Here is a 21619-nt window from a genome sequence, read left to right as displayed (position 1 = left end):
GCTCCCCCGGACATCTCACCACCCCCCACTCCTCTCCCCACCTCATCACCCCCACCCCCCAGCACACAGGTTACAACGAAAAGGCATGGAGAGGCAGCCTTTGCTTATTATGGCCCTAAACTCTGGAACAGTCTGCCTGAGGGTCTAAATCTGTTTAAACTTTCAAACGAAATCTTCAGACACACCTTTTCACCATTGCTTTCTCTTTAAATGTGTTTTTATGTATTAGTGTTGTTACTAGGCATTCTTTTATTCATTCTTTTATTCATGCTTTTATTTTGTTTTTTATTTCTAACAAATGTCTTGATTGTCTTTTCTGTTCAGCACTTTGTGTTGCATTTTATGCATGAATTGTGCTATATAAATACAGTTATTATTATTATTATTATTATTATTATTATTATCTTATCTTATCATCTCCTTAGTTTTGTGGATGTTCAGGAGTAGATTGTTGTCTTGACACCAATGAGTCAGGTCCTCTACATCTGTCAGGTAGGCCTTTTTAATGTTAACTGTGATCAGGCCCACCATAGCTGTGTCGTCAGCAAGCTTAATGATGGTGCTGGGAGTCTGAAGTGACTACACACTCGTGTGAACAGGGAGTACATCTGGGGTCTCAAAGCGCAGCCCTAGGGTACTCCTGTGTTAAGGATGAAGTTGGAATTAATGTGTCCACCTGGGGTCTGCTTGTCAGGAAGTTGAGGCTCCACATGCACAGTGAGGTGTTTAATTCCTCTTTAATCTTCTCCAGCTGAGTCAGGGTGGCATGGAGGATATGTGCTATGGTGTCTTCTGTAGATCGTTTGCGACGGCAGGCAAACTGTAGTGGGCCCGGTGTCCTGGTTAGTGAGGAGCAGATATAATCCTTACCCAGCTGTTAAAAGCCCTTCATCAGTACAGAGGTGAGAGTCATTCAGGCAGGTTGGTTTTGTGTTCTTGGGCACAGGAATGATGGTAAATTCTTGAAGCACATGGGTATGACAGACTGAGCCAGTGAACGGTAGAATATTTTTGTGAACACTGGCGCTAGTTGGTTTTTCACAGTGACCATCCGTGCTTGTGAACCTTTCGAGGATGCTCCTTTCATACCCAATCATGATGCTATCACCTGTTACCAATTAACCTGTTTACCTGTAGAATGTTCTAAACAGGTGTTTTTTGTGCATTCCCAGTCTTTTATTGCCCCTAGTGCAACTGTTTTGGAACGTGTTGCAGGCATCCAAATTAAGAATGAGTGTATATTTACAAAAAACAATAAATTATATCTGTTTTAACATTAAACATCTTGTCTTTGGATTGCATTTTATTTAATATAGCTAGATAGAGTGTTACAAATCATTGCATTCTTTTTTAATTTACATTTTATACAGCGTATAAACTTTTTTGGAATCAGGTTTATAGATAGCAGGCTTGGGGGGTATCTTTTTTCTTTATTCTACTGTTCCAAAAATCACCAAATCTGGTTTGGTCACAATAAACCTGAGTTAGATGTGAAAATATGCTCGCCTTTCCCCCGACACCCATGGTCTGTCTGCCTTTGTTTGTCGGTTGTTTACAGTCCTGTAACATTATCCCCACCACTCACAGTTGTTTTTCAGCTCAGCTGCCTGTTCCACTAGTAGAGAATGCAATACATCCTCAATACAGCCTCTCAGTATGAGTTTAGATAAATAGAAAGAAGAGCGTCTGTATTTTTGACTGTGTTCGATCCCCGGCCGGGTCATACCAAAGGCCATAAAAATGGACCCATTGCCTCCCAACATTTCACTCAGAATCAGGGGTTGGAAGTGGGGGATTAGATCACCACATGATTCCCGAGTCCGGCACCACTGCTGCTCACCGCTCCCTCAGGGGATGGGTCAAATGCGGAGAACAAATTTCACACACTCAGGTGTGTGACAATCAGTGGAACTTAAATCTTTAATCTTTTACCCTGGTATGTAAAGTCTTATAGATAGCAGGCACTGGAGGCAGATCTTATCACTCATAGGACATAATAGGGTACTGAGTTGCAATAGAATACAGATTATTCACTGACAAAGACAGTACATCAGAGCCATGTAGCATAACATCGGTGGTAAGACCAGCAGCCATAAGTTCAGTGGTAATACTACATGTATTCTCTATTACAAAGCTTTCCAAGGGATCTGGCTCAAAACCATCCTGCTATGAGGTATGCCATCCTTTTGTTGTTAAAACAAACTGAGACCACTGACTAAATCACTCTTCCATTTTGATGTTCATGATGTGAATTGATTGTTCATTCAACTCTCATGGAACTCCTCGATCCTTTAATCCTCATCCGTTACTGTCAGTCTGATGTCATCTCTCACACAAACTAAATCGAAACTAAAGGTCAGTGTGCAGCCTGAGCAGAATCACAGATTATATGATAACATTATATTATATGTATTTCTGCAGAAGCAATCAGAGATGTAAGAAAAGCAACAAGTGTAGAAGTCTGTTTTTTGTGAGCTGCTCGCAGTGAGAGTTTAACTGTTGATGTGAATCACTGCTGAGCAACAATTCTAAATAATGTGGAACCGAGGAAGTTAAAAACAGGGAAAAGAAAGTGCACAGAAGTTGTTTCAGCATGTCTGCAGGTGACTTTCTAGGCTTTAAATGTATAAAATGATAGTTAAGGTCACGTGGTTAGAGCTGGAAATTAAATATCTATGGTTTTTGAGAAGTGGACTTTTCTGTAGCATAAAATCTCACTCTGTTAACTATTTCATTAATTCATATATCATTTAAGTTATCTATCAAACAACAAAGTCAAACTTCCTCCACTGTGGGGATTTTCTGATTTTCTTTGTTTTATATCATTGTAATCATCAATTTAGAAAATAATTTGCAGATGAACTGATAATGAAAATAGTCTTTAATTGCATACTTGGTCATATATCATGACCTGAAATCAAATGCAGTGTCATACTTGTAGTTTGTTGTTTGATTGTATACGTTGTAGTTTATTATGTCTACCTGGCTAAAACTAATGCAATCTACCACCTCTACGCAACTGGATTCAGTGTTAGGGAGCAAGCAAGCAAACATCAAATTGTTTCAGTTTTTCCCACTGAAGATGTCCTTACCTGCTCCATGCGACAGCAAACAGGCTAAGCAACGTGTAAAAAGAAAAAAAACACTCGCCTTGACCTTATTTTCTCCAGGTTTTGCACTCCTGCTCCACCTTTGACCTCTTTTCTGGAGCAACAGCAAGCTGTTGCTTAGACTTCATAGGCTCCCTCTTGTTGCACGTAGTGTATCTAGACATTTTGTAGCGCTTTATCTGCCAGAGTTTGCTTGCTTGCTTTATGTTAGGAAGAGGTGTAAGTCAGCAGTACTGTAATGGAGGTTCTGCTGTTCAGTGTCTGTCGAAACTGTTATGAGACCTGTTGATTGAACTGTGTGATCATTTTTGAGGCTGTAGTTTTTGCTGCTGTTGAATTTTGTTGGTGTATAGTGAGAGGCAAGTCGAATAGCTAGTCTAACCTACCGTGAAACTTAAGTTAGTAACCCGAGCTATTATTTGCTTAAACCACTGAAATCAACAGACCTATATATGTAACAGGCCTTAGATTCCTTTCACACAAAACTGTTGCTCAGCAAAGGGAAATACAATCAAATTGTTTATTTGAACTAGTATGACTATTACTTGTTTAAAAATTAGGGTTCAGATAAAATATCAGTCATGAATCATTTATTTTATGTAGATCCAAAACAACAATACCTTATCCTGTTAAAACAACACTCACAACTTTGATTAATTTTTATGAAAAACCCTTTTAATCCTTTTGATCTGAGGACCCTTACAGACTAAAGTAATACGAATAACTTACATGGTAATCGAGGAATGGACACATAATTTGAGGTAGCCAACAACCTGTTTTAATACATCTAAAGAACTCCAAAAAAAAAAAGAAAAAAAGAACTGCTTGGCAACCAGACCAGGCATCTAATTGTGACAGGCTTTTATTTGTCAAAATGTGTAGCCACACCGGGCCAGTAAAAGAGTCTACGCATGTAATTTTAATTTAAGTTCTCTTGTATTTATACTGAACAAAAATTAAACTCAACGCTTTTGTTTTTGCTCCCATTTTTCACAGGTTTAAGTTAAAGATCTAAGACTTTTTATTATGCACTCAATACATATATTTCTCTCAAATTTTTATTGCAAATTTGGTAATATCTGTGACAGTGAGCACTCCTCCATTTCCAAGATAATTCATCCACCTGACAGGTGAGGCATATCAAGTAGAGATGTACCGATACCACTTCCAGGACGGACAGATGTGCAATAGATGTCGTACAGAACAGATCAACATGATAAATTAACAGTAATGACACAATGAGACAGAAGGAGAGACGGAGACAGAGAGAGAGAGAGATGCAGGACAGATGGTAATGACAGTAGCTTACAGCAACATTAATGAAAGTAATAATATTATAATTAATATTACAGGCTATTTTGGTACAGTATGTTGAAAGTATATATTAATATCTGATAGTATACATATGTGACAATAATCATCAATCAATCAATCAATCAATCAATCAATTTTATTTATAAAGCCCAATATCACAAATCACAGTTTGCCTCACAGGGCTTTACAGCATACGACATCCCTCTGTCCTTTGGACCCTCACAGTGGATCAGGAAAAACTCCCCCAAAAAAAACCCTTTAACGGGGAAAAAACGGTAGAAACCTCAGGAAGAGCAACTGAGGAGGGATCCCTCTTCCAGGACGGACAGATGTGCAAAGTGTATAATAACAGTAGAAGTATGACTAATGACTAATGATGGCAGCAGCAGGAGGCATCTGGCAGGACCACAGCAGCAGCACAACCACACACGTCACACTATCCAGGCACCGTTGCGATATAAGTTAACCTGCGAGACAGTGGAGCACAAAGGCTCCGGAGAAGAAGCCGAGTGACGTGAGACATTACGTGGTATCGGATTGGTCATAGGCTGTACTCGCCGATACCCGATACTGCATTTTAGGCAGTATCGGAGGCATTTCAGATACTGGTATTGGTATCGGTATAACTCTAACATCAAGATGCTGATTAAACAGCATCTTTACTAAACAGGTGTGCTATGGGGTGGTCACAATAAAAGGCCACTCTAAAATGGGCAGTTTGATCACACAACTTAATGACACAGATTTCGCAAGTTTTAAATGGAGCGTGCCGTTGGCATGTTGACTGCGGGAATGTCAAGCTGAGCTGTTACCTGTGAACTGAATGTTCTTTTCAATATCTTAAGCTGTGTTCAATGTCTCTTTGAATTTGGCAATACATCCAACAGACCTCAAAACCACAGACCACATATAGTCACACCAGCTCAGGACCTTCACATCTAGCAACTTCACCTCCAAGATCGTCTGAGAGCAGCCACCCAGACAGCTGATGTAATAATTTGTTTTGCACAGCCAAAGAATTTCTGCACAAAACGTCAGAAACTGTCTCAGGGAACCTCATCTGCACGCTGGTCATCCTCACCAGTGCCTTGACCTGACAGCCATTTGTCATTGTAACGTTGCAGTTGTTAGGCTGCCTGGATGTACTGCCAAACCCAAGAAATGACATTGGATATGTCTGATGGTTGTGAAATGAACATTCAGTTCATGGGCAACAGCTCTGGGGGACATTTCCTGCATTCAGCATGCCAATGGCATGCTCCCTCAAAACTTGGGACATCTGTAGCATTGTATGTAATCAAACATCCAACATCAAACAACACATTTTAGAGTTTAGAAGTTCTTTGAGTTACAGATACACCTCTCAGTTTAATGCAATACAGTGTAACACAACTGCAAACTGCAGCCAACAGCAAGTAGAAAGTTGAACCAACAGCTGTCTAAACAGTTTCAACACACACTGAACATTAGGACTTCCATAAAGGATGATCTTATTGTAGGACAGTTGTATTAGACTGTAGTAGTTTTAGCTGTACCTAATAAACTGGCAACTGAGTGTATATTTCCATATTTGAGTGATCATTTGTGTATTTTATACTGCGTATAACATCTTATTTTGGTGGTAATGTATTAGAAAGTTTGTGGTGCTTGTCTAACAATACAGACACATAGCAATAAGTATAAGGCAGAGGTACAATTTACACATCAACGATGACAGTATTCTTGCCTGGGTGTTGTCTTATATGTTAATGTTGAGATCAAATATGGAACATCCAGATCTCTTCGACTCTCATAATATTAACCACTTAGACTTTAAGAAAAAGGGTTTTTAAATGTAATATGTCAACATTTAGCCTAATCACTAAAAATCACCTGAACTCATCATCTGATGGGAAACAGTAGGCTATTGGCAGGTTTTTAATTCAGATGCACGGATCAATGTATAAATAACCAGTAGGACTGCATGTCTTGTTGGTGTTGTGGTTGTTTAATTAAAGTGACTCATGATAGTTCACACAAACACAGTCTGCCATGCATTAATACCTGACCTCAAGGAAGTGTTGCTCAGTCAATGCTACTATTTAGTTTTTTCTCCTGTAGCTTAAAAATGTTCCATCATGCTTATTTGTCTGCTGTTATCTATAAGTAAGAAGTATGCTGTATAAGGCCTAAGCTGTGCAGCATTTGATTTGGACTGCCAGCTGCCAGGCATTGATTGACCACACATTGTTCTCCCCTTCCAGAGTGTTTGTCAACCGAAGCTTGGCCATGGAGAAGATTAAGTGTTTTGGTTTTGATATGGATTATACTCTGGCAGGTAAGTGCAGTCTGAGCCCTGTGGTATCAGCCTCGATAAACACATAAAGGTGTAGTAACTAATGCCTACACTGTCTCTGCATATAGACTCTGAAAGTACTGGCACTTATCTCACTGATACAGATTGGTATGTGAATAAGATCAGTAGGATACACTTCATACATCCCAATTTTTCAGTCCCACCTAATTTGTTTTATTCACAATGCAAGTCTTCACATATGTAGTCCTCATGACTGCCAATATTTTCATGCCTCCACGCCAGCAACAGCCGTCGCCATATTGGCTGGTGCTATGGAGGAATGAGTGGTGGATCTGACTGAGAAGCTGAGGGCACTATCAGCAGGCAGCCTGTCACTAAAAGTGGCCCGGCCTTAATTATGCATAACTTTAAGCCTTAATAAAATGTAAATGGGCGAGTTACATAAAAATTCACCCTCCATACAGTTGTCATGAAGAGGGAAATTAACAATAGAAAATCTGTTTTCTGTACCAGGCTGTAAACTTGTTTCTGTTACAAAGTTTGGCATTTTAATATGGTGGTCTATGGAGATTGAGAGGCTTCTGGAGCCAGCCTCAAGTGGATGTTCAAGGAACTGCAGTTTTTGACACTTGTGTGTTGGCTAAATTTTTCAGCCCAGAGGTTGCCACTTGTTTCTACTGCATAGACAGCCCAATTTGTGGAAAGACCATCTTCCCAGCTGTGAAATATGTATTTAATTGGATAATATTCACAGGAAGTATTTTAAAAAACACCCACAATCCCACTTAATTGTGAGGCAATTACTTTATCTTTTGATGGTGGGTTGTTGAGAAAAACTGACAATGACATTGAATGTTATTTGTGAAATTTTGAGTATTTTCTTACTGATCTGTTAATTACATTCATCCACCAAATGATGAGACACTCTTTCTGATGACAAAACATGTTTGAATCGTAGAACACAGAATTTGGAAAAAATGAAAAAACACAGAATTTAGGAAAAATAAAACACACACTATAAAAGGATTTTAGAGGGCTCCAGGCTATGTGTCATTGTCATCAAGCTTCTCCAATTGAGCATTTTGAAATTTACCAATGCCAAACGCTTTATAATCTCATGTGTTTAACTATTAATTTGGAGTCTGAAGCTTGCTAGCAACACTACAAAGCACTGTAGCGCTTAGGTTTTCTTTAAGTAGGGGTCCCAAACAAACGGCTCTGCGACCAGATCCAGCCTGTTAGACATTTTCATATGGCCTCCCAGTTCTTAAGAATTTAGTGTTACATGTTGCTTGCAGTTTTTTTCTTTTCTGTTTTTTCTTTCTGTTACTTCCAGTTGTTTTTTAAAATAAAGTTTACAGATAAGGACCATAATGCAACACGAGGCACCATCTTACAACAAAAATATGTCAGCATGTGTTTAGAGTAACAACAGGAGTAATACCTAATTTCACGTTTTCTTCCTTATATGAATTAAAAAATGAGACCAAACTTGATATAAATTGCCTGGTTTTGTTTGTCTTTGTGATCAGATATTTTAAAGGAGCATAATTAACTTGAACTATTCATCAGTCAGGCTGTTTCTGACTCCATGTCTCAGTGGCAGAGAACAATCCTGAAACAATTCCAAGTCTTACTTTTCTCCTCATTTAGCCTAAATTTTGACTTCAGGATCGGAGTGAAAAATAGTGAGGGGACAGTCTTCTGCCCTGTTCACTGGAGCACCCACTGTAATCAAAGCTGCTCCTGTCCAGCTGTGTCTGAGGATATTCTTGGCCTGGAGACAGTCAAGACAGTATTTCCATACACCACGGTAGGAGGAGGGGGTTGGGGTTCACATAGGGGTTATTATTGGCTGATATCAGTATGTGCCAATATTCATCATCATCAAACCATTTTTATGGCTCAGAAACAAATAACCAGTTTTCAGTGGTTATGTGCATGTGGACAGCTTTGACACATCTGCAGGGCTGTACAGAGACCATACAGGCAATCCCTATTGGTGTTTTTAGAGGCTTTGTAGGACAAAGTGCCAACATGTGGGGTTGACAAGTGAAGCCAACATCAAAAACTGCAGTTTCTTGAATGACCACTTGAGACTGGCTCCAGAAGCAAGTCAGTTGAGTTTTTAACATTCATGACAACTGTGGTGGGGTGAATTTTCATATAACTCACCCGTTTACATTTTATTAAGGCTTAAAGTTATCAAGTTAAAGTCACGTCTCCCTTATGTTAGCTTCCAGTTGGAATTCCCTGTTGTGCTCAAAGTTAAAAAGGGGCACATGGAACAATATTAAAACCATTCAGCAACTTAATTTACAGCAAATCTTTGGAATTATTCCAGCCCATATTCAAACAGAAAGTAACATTGAATCTTACAACCCAATGCATGAAATTATGAATGTGTAATTATGTCCTTTGAGCTGGGTTTCCTTGTAAATTTCATAAAAGCTGTACAGTAATATCACATCAAATTTGACAAGAATATAGGCAGGAATTCTTAAAGGATTTTTTAATAACAGTTCAAATATAAGGAAGTAATGAAGGTGTTGTAATGAAATTTGAGCTGAAATCCCCTTTAAACTTCTCAAAAACTGTACAGTAAAACCATATGAACATTAAGTCATAGTCAGAGTAATCCGGAACAGGTTCAGCTAACCTATGAAGGAAAGGTTTTTATAAATGGTCATATATGAATATTATTAAAATATTTTAACTTTGGAGCTCCCTTTTTCAAAATTAAAAACCTGTACAGTAAAATAACTTCAAAATGGATTTTATGTGATGTTTTATGTGATGTATGTGATATTATGTGCAATATTATGTTGTTTTACTTAATATATCGAATGTGAGAAATTATTGCTAGAATACAGGTCTTTCGTTGTCCTTATTGGCCACTCAAAGCATCCGTGCCCTAACAACAGGCATCAAAATCCAAGCAGCAGTTGGCTTGAAATGACGGCTCACTTGACCACAGCAAGAACCATTAGTCAGGACAACAATCAAACTTATGTCCCATAACTAATGCTTCATTTAAAGATGATGCTGTGTAATGCTTATAGGATACATATAATGTCATAATCACACATGTGAAACACACCATCTAAACATTGCCACTTAGTGTCTGTCTGCGGTATCCTGGGTTGCAGCTGTAAACATAATGGAGGGCCCATCAAGGAGGCCGTCATGTGACAAACTGACTGATGGCAGCCATAGATGAATTATTATTAATTGCTAAATGTTCTTCTTGATAAGGGCCACTGGCAGGCCTTCACAAACAAACAAAAATAATGCCTTGACAAAAGGGAACTTTGGATTTCAAAGGGCAGATGCTTGAGCACCCTCAGCCTCCCTCTTTGCATGTGCCTGCACATCTGCCTGTCTGTCTAGTGTATAAATCTCCAGAGTATGAGTCACTTGGCTTTGACTTGACGGTGGAGCGCCTGGTGTCCATTGGATATCCACAAGAGCTGCTCAACTTTGTCTACGACCCCTCCTTCCCCACCAGGTTCGTTCTCAAAGCCCTGTCTTTTTGAAATCAGTTTGAATACCAGTGCAACAAATTCATACTCTCAAGTGGGCTTCCTGCTTCCATTATCTGACTGTTTGCCCTCCCTCCCCTGTGTCCATTCTTCTCAGAGGTCTGGTGTTTGACACGATGTATGGCAACCTGCTCAAAGTGGATGCATATGGGAACATCCTGGTGTGTGTGCACGGATTCAATTTCTTAAGGGGGTGAGGTCCACTGAACCCATTGATCTGTCAACATAGTCCACCACATCTCTAAAAAAAACAGGCAGTTATCTGCATTGTCAGATCCTTCCTCTATCGCATCTACAACAGTGTTATTTAAATGAAACATAAAGAAGACTTGAAGTCGACAGCCATGCTGGCAGCCCTGTGAGGCTGTGCTTTAAGCTAGATGTTCCAAAAACAATCCCATGCAGATTTATTTATCAAGCACATTTAAAATAGCAGTTGACTAATGTGCTGTACAGTCACAAACAAACAAACAAAAACACACAAAAAAACACAACACAAACTCCAGTTAAGGGGGGGTTTAAACACCTGTAGTCGGGTGTATGTTGTCCGCACCAGAGGGAATGAATATATACTATAAGGAAAGTCTAAGTAAGGGATAATATGATGATATTGGGCTTTATAAATAAAATTGATTGATTGATTGATTGATAATGTATAGTGAGCCGGTGACTGTTGAAAAATAACTCCTGACAGGGGAATGGAACCTGAAGGGAGTTATTTTTCAACTGTCACCGGTTCACTTAAGTAATATCACACGAGAGGGAGTGATGTTGTACTGTGATATCGTCATGGCTGTGATTCGGTCGTAGGCACGAGGCCGCAGGCCGAGTGCCGAAGACAATCACAGCCGTGACAGTTCAACAGTTAAATAAGCAAGGCTGATTAAGAAATGTTGAAAAATGAGGACAAAATAGATAATTTAAGCATTTTATTTGTCTTCCGCCAACAAAAATAGTTCCCTCAGGACTCCGCTGTCACCGTTGCTATGTAACGCAGACATGGTGCGCCAGGCACTTACTCTTTATACACATTTATCTGCACGTTTCCATTAATTGTGCAGCCGGTGAAATAAGTCTCTGGTGACTGCATGGTGGACTGTCGCTTCACAGGCACAGCCGACTCTGCCTTCTGATCTGACAGTATGTTGCTTTTCTCCAAGTCATTGAGCTCCGCTGATGAAACACTGACAAACCTGGATGTGTGCTCAGATGGATTCAGCTTCTCCTCTCCCTCATCTTCCTCTGATGACCATTCATAGTTCAATTCAAAACTTATTTTAGGAAATAAATCCATATTTTTGGCTGTTTGACAGTGGATGAATTAATTAGCCTACAACGCAACTGCTGACCTAACTGACACTAACCGTCAGTTTTGATTTGATTGTTGATTGCAATCAGCTGTGAGGCGGAGTGATACATACACAGTGAAATAACCGTGATGTTGTACTCCAATATCATCACGGTTTTACTGTCTCTCGACCAATCAGATTGCAGGGCCGGAACTAACTGTTGTATAATATACATTATCCCGCTTAGAACATGGCTTACTACTAAAACATTCAGTGATGTGTCACAAAATAATGATTAAAGCACGTTATGGCCGTTGCTATGGCATCCCTAGCAACGGAGCAGCAGAGCAGTGGTGATACCTCAAGAAATAAACACCACAGAATTTTGTTGATTGACCAATCAGAATAAAGTATTTAAGAGTGCCATGTTCTAAAGGTTAGGGTTAGTGATACTGCCTACCATTGTTCTATAGCCCGTACATGTGAGTGTGGTTTTACTGATGTGTAGATAAAAGATGTCTTGGCATCTGGCTTATAAGCAGCCATTAAGACATGAAAGTTACACAAGATGGAGGTTAATCAAGATCATTTGATAGACTGGATTTAAATTTGCTGAATAAGTATTTAACCATTGTTGGTGCTGTGGAGCAGTGTCTTCATCAGCAGATCCCTACAATGTTAGTACATCATGTTCTAATATCACATGCACCTAACAAGCACAGTGGTGGCAGGATAGACATTTCAGACTACTGCAGAGGGAGCTAAAAGAAATACATTGTACTCTACAGTATAACTCATGTACCCTGGTTTGACCTTCTTCAGCACTGGTAACCCTCATGTATGTTTGTATGTGTGCTCACTCTGCACAGACCTGACATCAGAGAGATGTATCCCAACAAATTTATTCAACGTGGTGACACAGAGCGCTTCTACATCCTCAACACACTCTTCAACCTGCCTGGTAAGAAAACACATCAACACAGTTTCATCCTCTGTTGGGAAAATGAAAACAAATAATATGACAAAAATAAGTACAATAGCTGTAGCACTTGGATGCTGATTTGATATGTATTGCAATTTTTAAGTATTGTTATACTGCAGGTACTGCAATTTGATCTTAAGATTTATTGTGATTCTTGTTTACTTTTTAAGACTAGACCAAGACCACTGGAAAAAGTTAAATCATAGACATCTAGAGACTGTATATCATGAGACATATTACCAAAAACAGTGCACATCTAATGTCAGTCAGTCTTTGACTTTTATTTCAGCAGCATCATATAAGATGCTTACGCTTAATATTATACTGCTACATAAAAGATGCTATGAAATTAAATGCAATAAGAGTAATTATATAGGAAATTATGCTGCCATCTGTTGCAGAAACTGGCAGATGGGCCTTTCGGGGAATATTTAATTTTCAAATTTTATTCCAGTGAAGCACTTTGTGACCTTGTCGACTTCAAGGTGCTCTATGAAATATACTTTATTTACTTACTTACCAAGATGACCATTACACATACAATAGAATCAATGAAAAATAGTTTCTGAAGTGAACTTAAACAGCTTCATTAAGCTCTCCTTGCTAATTAAGCTTGCAGTGTTTCCCATACATTCATTTCTTTGTGGCAGCTGCCACAATATCAACATTGACCGCCACTCATTGATTTGCTACTTTTTTATAGTATTTAAGGGGCTGTACTTATGCCACGTCTTTAACCGCCTGGAAAACACAAGGTCAGCATTGGGCGCTACTCTTGTGCCTTTTCGGTGCCAGGTTTCAAGAGTGTGGCGGCAAGTTGCATCTGAGGTTGCTAAGCAACCTCAAAAACACTGTATCACTGTACCACAGCCTATTTACCTGAAATCCTGAGTGCAGAGCTGATGTTCTTCAATGCGCTGTTTGTGTTCGTTGGACAAACGTAGCAACCCCTGCACTAAATTGATCAACTTCTCTTCTATATTTATCACAGACTGATATTTACGGAAAAAGGGAAAGATGTCTGTCCGCTGTGATTGGTTGGTCCTCGTCACATGACATGCGGTGTGCACTGCTGCATTCCAAAACTTGTGCAAATTAGGCGCTGGGAAACGTGTGTGCACCACAAGGACATTGCTCTTGCATTGAATTTGAGGGCACAAACACAGCATGTGTGCGGCCCCTAAAATGGGTAAAATCTTATTCCATTGTAGAGCTGTGTGCAGCGCATTGATTCGCTCAGCCCCTTGCCCCGCTCTTGTGCTCTCTCTCTCTATCTTTTTTAGCAAATCACAAATAAGAAGAGGAAGGACTGTGGGAAGACTTGTTTGCCACCCTGCAGTCCCTTCCCTCCCTCCCTGCTGCCAGGAGACTATTTATCAGGGAGAGAGTGGGCAAAAACTCTGGGGATGGACTCAGTAGCAACTCGAATTCAGCCAGCGCAAACCTCAGTGCCATGGTTCACAGAGGGCTGGGTTTAATCTGTGTACCAGCAGCAACGGAGAGTTTTCTGATCTGGCGGAAGGTGTGCGCTGGGCTAAATTTCCACTGTTAAAGCCACAACTTCCTTCCCCCTTCACATTTGAATTAAATCCATTCAAAAAGTTAACAAAAGCATCATCAGGCAACATCCAGATGATAAAAAACTAAGTGCTGGAGTCTGCACACTAGACTGTGCTACCAAAAATATTTAATTATATTACTACTAAGGTGACATTTCATGAGACTGCAGAAGAAGACTTTCAATAATTATAAAGTGAATCAATGTTTTTCCCACCCCTAGTATCATAATTTTTTTTTCCTTTCACTGAAAGTGATTTTTTTTATCATCTTAATTTGAGTTTTGTACTACTTAGTAAAAGTGTTAAATAAAAATGATGTGTTCAGTTGTATATTGAAAAGACTTAAAGAAAAGAATGAACATTTGAACTAGAGTCCACTGACAAGGCTCTGAATGTGGTTACACTGTCTTCTGTTGACTGTTGATTTGTCAGATTGAATGCATGTTTATATTCAGGTTTACAGTCAGTCTCACTGATTCTAGTCTCATTTCCTCCTCCTCAGAAACCTACCTCTTTGCTTGCCTGGTGGATTTCTTTAGTAACTGCCCCAGATACACAAGGTACTGCATACTCACTAGAGGTCAACCAACAGTGGGTGTTTAAAGGCCAGTATAATAATTATATAGTATGGAGCAGGAAGAAGCCCATAGCCCATTAATCAGCCAATATCCAACCCTTAATGATTTTTTTTTTTTTTTGATACTGTCAGAAATGACAGATCTTTGACTTTATTAGATACTGACTAACTGCTGAACTGAACATCTAAATCAAAGTAATAGATACCTAGATAGATTAATAAGTCTGGATCACTAAAAGTCTAACTCTAAGTAATAAATACCTAAAATAGACATAGAAATCTGAAACTAAACATCCAACCTATCGTAGTAAAAATAGGTGGGAGTGATTTTTATTTTTTTGAGCCATTATTTTTCCTCAAAGGCAAGGCATGATTTTCCGGTACACAATGACATTACCCTGGCTTCAAGTTTGGAACGTCCATGCAAAACAGTGACCAGTAGCCCAGAACGGATAAACCAAACACTGGCTAAAGATAAGGCCATTTGCATTTTCATGTCAGCCACAGTAGAAAGAAGCCCAAATGCAATGTGCAGCGCTGGAGTTGGGTTAGGGTTAACCAATGCCAAAGGGCACCAGAAATACATGGAAACTGCGTTATTCTGTGTTTTACCAGTTTAAATGACTGGGTCTGTTTGTTTTGGGGGGAAAAAGAGACCTCTACGGATAATTTGGCTCACAGTAAAAACCTCCTGAACATCTGTATCAGAAAAAGGTGAGCACACGATAACTTATTAGAGAAAAGGTGTGAGCACACAATAGTATGTTGTGGGCAAGCCCCAAGATACTAAAAAGTGTCAGAGATGCATTGATCTGTGACGTGAGATTGCTTTATTCAGTGTTTTTAGTCATTCTGTTTGTTTTGGAGAAGAAGAGACCTCTGTGGACAATCCGGCTCCTGATTAAAAACTTTCTGAAAAATACATACTGAAGGAATTCCTGCCAGCTGAAGTATTTAGCTGGTTGCAATCTGCAATACACTGCTAGACGCCACCAAATCCCCCTAAGTCGTACACACTTCACCTTTAAATTCAGAAAGAGGTCTGTGAAAGATCCTAAGTCTACATATTAGATTCATGATGTGTTCTTAAATGGCAGAATTGTTTGCACCTGTTTGCGCGTGCCAGTTGATACCAATTTGCATGTAAATGCCCACAAGGGCATGAGACTGCAGAAGAAGACCTTTAATAATAATTCTAAAGTGGAGGACTATGGGCAGAAACAAGGTGTGTGTGTGCGTGCGTGCGTGCGTGCGTGCGTGCGTGCGTGCGTGTGTGTTTGACAGAGTGAGACAGAGAGAGGGGGGAGAGAAGGTGAAGGTGGACTATATAATGCAATGTTTCTTTAACTTATTATTAACTTACTTGGGAGGGCAGCGTTGTCACTGTTTTTCCTGCCCACCCGAACTGCCCGTGATACTTTCTAGCGTGATCAATCACTAATTTAGTAGATTACATGGTTCCCAATAACATAACTGATATGAACTGAAATGACAGGGTAGTGTTTGTTTGTTTGTTCTTAAAGATCATAATGCTTTTTAGAGTAATGAAAATAATAATTAAATACTATGAGTGATAAAAAATTATAATTTAAATTCTGTAGTATTATACAACTGTAGAACTGATGAACAAAATATGTATAAGTGTGCTCTTCAGTGTGCATAGATTCTGTTCTTGCCTAAGAAGAAATACCAAATGAGAAAACACTTGTGAATTCCAGATTCAAGTGGTTATTAAGAAGAAATTTTTCTGAAGAACAGATGGTGAATGAAGTCCAATGCTGTTTCAGAACTTTTGTATATTAACAATAGCACAATTCTGGGGGAAACACTGAGTCCTTGTCATTTTTGACCCTCAGAATTTCGTGCTATGTAGACTGTAGTGTTAACATGATATAATCTGTCTCTGTAGTTGTGAGGCTGGCTTCAAAGATGGCGACCTTTTTATGTCCTACAAGAGCATGTTCCAGGATGTCCGAGATGGTGTGGACTGGGTTCATTTCAAGGTAGAATCCTTTGTTTTCCAGTATAAAAGCTGTTTCTAGCCAGTCAATCCAGTCCCAGGCCTCAGCCCACTCTTATTTGTTTTCACAGGGCTCCTTAAAAGAGAAAACGGTTGAAAACCTGGAGAAGTATGTGGTAAAGGATGTAAGTAAGCCAGCATAATAAAGACTGCTTTTACATAATCACCAACAACCAATACCAGCTTGAATTTGACTTTATAGTTAGGGTGACAAACAGTGCATTTTAGCTTAGTTTCATCTTTTAGCTGTTCAATTTTCTGCATCATTGAAGTTTGTTTTGTTCTTTTCTCCACCAAGCCGAAGCTTCCTCTCCTCCTCAGTCGTATGAACGAAGTAGCCAAAGTATTTCTGGCCACCAACAGCGATTACAAATACACAGAGGTGAGAGGAAGATTTACATTCAGATAAATGCTTAAAGCAAATCACAATCTGCTGTCTCATAATGTCATCAGCACAGATTCATTTTTACAGTTAAATGAATGGTTGCCTAATGAAGTTATGATACCAGGTGATGTTAATGATGGGGTATAGTTTCCTTTTTCCGTGCTGCTCTGATACAAGACGTTAAGATATACTCTCCTAAATTCAAGACTCCTTATTGATTAAAAAATAATAATTTCTTTGGAATAGGAATGTTATTAATTTATTGTTTAACTGTTAACCAAAAAAGGGGGGTGAATGACTCGCAACACTGCAGGACTCTTTGCAGAAAAAAATTATTACGGCGCAATAAATTATATTTTTTTTCTGCAAAGAGTCCTGCAGTGTTGCGAGTCATTCACCCTTTTTTCATCTACGACTATCGACTCAGCACCTGCCCTCCCACAGTGAGATGTGCGTGCCTTTGGTTTGATTTTTTGATCCTTAACTGTTAACCAACAATAATAATTTTGACCAAATAATACTATTAGTTAAACAGTTTAATACATACATATATATGATCAAATATGATATATTCTGGCACTGCGAGGGGAGATGATGAAACAGCGGAGCCTGCTGCTGCCCAGAATGGCATGGTATGACATTGCATGGGCAATGCCATAATGTTGCTCCTGGGAGACGACTACCGCACCCTCAACAAGCTCATGGCCTAGAGGCAAAGGTGGACACCTACATGAAAGACATTGGACCAGCACATTTTCTGTTGCTGTCATTACACAGAACAGTCAGCTCAATGTCTGCATGGTTAGCACTAGCTAATACAGCAGCAGTGGCTAATATCTGACATGGTCCCAACAAACTCACACAGACACCGAAGCAGCTCAAATGTTAAACCTGTTAGGTTTGTTAGCCACATGATGCTAATAGTTGGCCCTGTCACTGTGTGTGCAGGGCAGGCTGACTCCCTACGTCCCTGGCGCAGAGCTCATAATCCCACAGCAGTAGTGTCATGATAAACAGAGAGAGCAGGAAGAGGAGGCACTGAGGGAAGCCATATGCCTGCCATAGGTCTATAATGACTCCATTTAGCGATATTAACCACTTTTGGAGTAGGACATGAGGCATCAAAACATTATTCAGACTTAATAACACACTGGGGTCAAAAGACCTGGGAGGCCAACCTAAATCAGGCTTTTACTCAGTACGTTTACATGACACTAGAGAAAATGGATTTATTGTGTTAGTTCGACCAGAATTGGACTTTTGAAATACATGTAAACATGTTAGTCTGACTGAAATCGTACTAAATTGAATTTCTCAAATTTCTTTGACAAACACACCCAGATAATGCGATTGGGAGTTTACTTTCTCCGGCATGTATTCAGTCAATCAGATCCAAACTGGCCAAGGTGCTCTGCGTGTGCTCCACAGTTTCCGTCCCAGACTTTGACCCAGAAGTCGAATAGCATTAAATGCGTAACAGAAGAGTAACAGAAGAGAAGAAAAAGGAAAAGTAAAGCATGCAGCATGTACACAATGTACAGAGCTGTAAAGTTGTCCACCATGGTACCAGTTTGCTGCTAGCTAACTGTAGTTATCTTATTTTTTCAGATTGTTTGGTCTCTGATGTAATAGGTCAACCTTAAAAAGGTCCAATGCTAACAAGCTGAAAGGGGACAAAATCGCCACCTATCTTAGTGGAGTCGGACATACAATAAATTGACTCTATTTTATAATTTCTTGTATGATTACTTGTTCAGCACTTAGTTTTTTATCATCTGGATGTTGCCTGATGATTCCCCTCCCATGCTTGTATACTGGGACAAGGACGGTAGTCCAAGTAAATAGCCTAGTTATAACCATAGCTCCAATTAATTGTGCATGTAAACGTACTAACTGACAGAATGGAAACTAAAACTGCATTTTGAGCCACAGTTCCCAGAACTTTTATACCTAAGGACAACTTTTCAAGGAACTAAAAAGTTCCAGCCCATTGTTATTAGCATTTCCACTGCACATAAGGCAAATGGGTCCACTGCTGTATAAAAAAAGCTACATGACAGGATGAGGGCTGAACAAATAGTACTGATGCAAGTTGAATGTAATGATTGACATGCAGAGGGAGAAAATGAAACTGTCTATATCCACAGTAAATCATCTGTTGAGTGTTGTTTATTTATGCTGTAGAATGTAACCACTGTGAAAAGATGTTTTAGTTCCCTCTTTCACTGGCTGTGTCACAGCACCACAGTGCTGTCTCTCAGTTGCTTTCCCGTGGCACAATACCTCTCTCTGTTTCCCTGTTTTTTTTATAAGTAAGGAATAAGGCAGGAAGCTGACAGCTAAGCCTGACTTCGCTTGTACTGTTCTAAAAAAAAAGAGAGAAATTTTCTCCACTCTTCCTAAATTGGTGCTAAACTGTTACTAGAGTACTTCGTTATTTCATGAAGAAAGCGGTAAGTGAGTTGTTGAAGCAGCAGCGCTGTGTGTGTTTGACCACTCAGTGACGGTCATCCTGCAAACCCCATCCCAAAAGATCCTGTACTTCCAGTACCCCAAGGTCAGGAATCATGAATGTCCCCCGAGCTTGACCTTGGACCTTGGTCCCTCGGGTCGGAAAGCAGTGAATTTGATAAAAGGTTCCTACTCCCTGGGGAAAGTTTCTTCAGGCAAAAAGGGGCTTAATTTTATGTAATTAAAAAAAAAGTTGCATAAATTCTGAAGTATAAGATACTTAAAAGATACTTAAAAGAGCACATTTGACTCTGACAAGATTGCAGAGAGTTAAACTTGCAGATAATCAGACTTGCTGGAGTTGTAGGGTTGATCACTGGTACACTTATTCATTTCTTATGGGAATGTCCCATAGTGTAGGCTTTATGGTATGCTATTCATTTAAATATAAGGCAGATCACAGGCCAAGATATTCCTTAAGCACCTGCTCTATATGTTTTGTGGGATCCATTACTGCTAAGAAATCTCCCTACGTCTGGAGCCGACTGGGCTCACACAGCAATTATGTTTGGTAGGAAGATCGTTGTTTAAGAGTAGAAACCTGTTGATTTGCGTCCAGCATGTGTATGGTTCTCTCAGCTTGGAATTGTAGCATCCTAAAAGAAACTGTCTACTAGGATTAACAAGAAAAGCCCTTGAAACCTTTTGCTATCAGGGAACAGCCCTTTTACTCACAGTTTATTTGTATTAAAACACTGAAAATGCTTCACATTCCTATAACCCCAAACCCATGCTGACATTATAAATACCTCCTTCATACGTGTAATTATTTATTTTTGCACCATTATTTTGTTATGTGTGTTTGTGTGTCAGAGGGTCAAATGAGGATAAGGCCATTTCTGCAGTCTACTGGATTTTATTATTATAACAGTTATTAGTTTTATTGAAGTCCTTTTCTCAGTTTTTTCACAATGGCCCAATTTTCTGGTTGTTATGTCTGTTTAAAAAAAAATGTAGTGCTAATCTTGAAATAAACTCTTCTGTCTTCCTACAGAAAATTATGACCTACCTGTTTGACTTTCCTCATGGCCCAAAGGTAACACTGATGATTTAATAACATTTGTATACATTTGTCAACAGATATGATGTGATGATGAGAAAAATAAGAAACAAAATATCACATATATCATCCATGAGAAGAGGTGTCTGTAGATATATGATAAATGGTAAATGGACTGCACTTGTATAGCGCTTTTCTAGTCTTCCAACCATTCATTTCCAACCAGCACTTTTACACTACATGTCTTATTCACCCATTCACACACACAGTCACTCACTGGTTTTGCAAGGCTACCATACAAGGTGCCACCTGCTACTAAGTAACCATTCACACGGCGATGGAACAGCCATCTGGAGTAATTCGGGGTTCAGTATCTTGCCCAAGGATACTTTGACAGGCGGGATGGAGGAGCCGGGGATCAAACCGCCAATCTTCCGATTAGTGGACGACCGGCTCTACCTCTGAGCCCCAGCTGCCTCTGATACTGTTCATCCATTCATTCAATTTCCATAACTGCTTATCCTGTTGGAGGTCAGGGGGTGGCTGGAGCCTATCTGGCTGGAGCCGACATTGGTCGAGAGGCAGGCTACACCCTGGACAAGTCTCCAGGGTGCATTTTTGCCTCCTACTGGTTAGGCAACAATGCTAAAAAGAAAAAATGAAAAAATGAGGGAAGCCACTGTGAAGCAAAGAACACATCCTTTAATGGCTCAAATCTGCCTTAAAGGGATAGTGCACCCAAAAGTGAAAATTCAGCCATTATCTACTCACCCATATGCCGACGGAGGCCCTGGTGAAGTTTTAAGCCTGATTTATGGTCCTGTGGCGTACCTACGACGTACCTACATCGTTGCCATGACGCCGTCGTGAACCCTTCGAACTTCTCCGTCACTCCATTTCGTCGCGGTGCAATTCACCGCCAGAGCGGTAGGAGGCTGCGTTCCTTTCCTGAATGGTTATCGTCATCCCTAGTTGATTCTTTGTTTAGCTTCCGGCTTTTCCGGTCACAGAGAAATGAACGCAGAGCACGGACA

The 21619-nt window shown here is 39.7% G+C and overlaps 1 protein-coding gene across 4 annotated transcripts in view; it reads left to right on the top strand.

The window, feature by feature from the left end:
* Window positions 1–21619, top strand: part of nt5c2a (5'-nucleotidase, cytosolic IIa) — a 38241-nt gene that overhangs the window by 5086 nt on the left and 11536 nt on the right. For 3 of the 4 annotated variants that reach the window (XM_050070696.1, XM_050070694.1, XM_050070695.1), the window contains exons 3-11: window positions 6668–6741; window positions 10111–10228; window positions 10360–10455; window positions 12421–12512; window positions 14595–14652; window positions 16579–16672; window positions 16761–16814; window positions 16988–17071; window positions 20580–20621. In XM_050070696.1, the coding sequence (XP_049926653.1) occupies window positions 6668–6741; window positions 10111–10228; window positions 10360–10455; window positions 12421–12512; window positions 14595–14652; window positions 16579–16672; window positions 16761–16814; window positions 16988–17071; window positions 20580–20621 (712 nt within the window). The remainder of the gene's footprint in view (window positions 1–6667; window positions 6742–10110; window positions 10229–10359; window positions 10456–12420; window positions 12513–14594; window positions 14653–16578; window positions 16673–16760; window positions 16815–16987; window positions 17072–20579; window positions 20622–21619) is intronic. The other variant, XM_050070697.1, reaches the window with a different exon arrangement.

This window comes from Epinephelus moara, chromosome 19 (genome assembly GCF_006386435.1).
Source record: "Epinephelus moara isolate mb chromosome 19, YSFRI_EMoa_1.0, whole genome shotgun sequence".
In the NCBI taxonomy this organism is placed as follows: Eukaryota; Metazoa; Chordata; class Actinopteri; order Perciformes; family Serranidae; genus Epinephelus; species Epinephelus moara.
The sequence above is the reverse complement of the archived record's forward strand: the minus strand, read 5'-3'. Positions and strand labels throughout refer to the sequence as shown.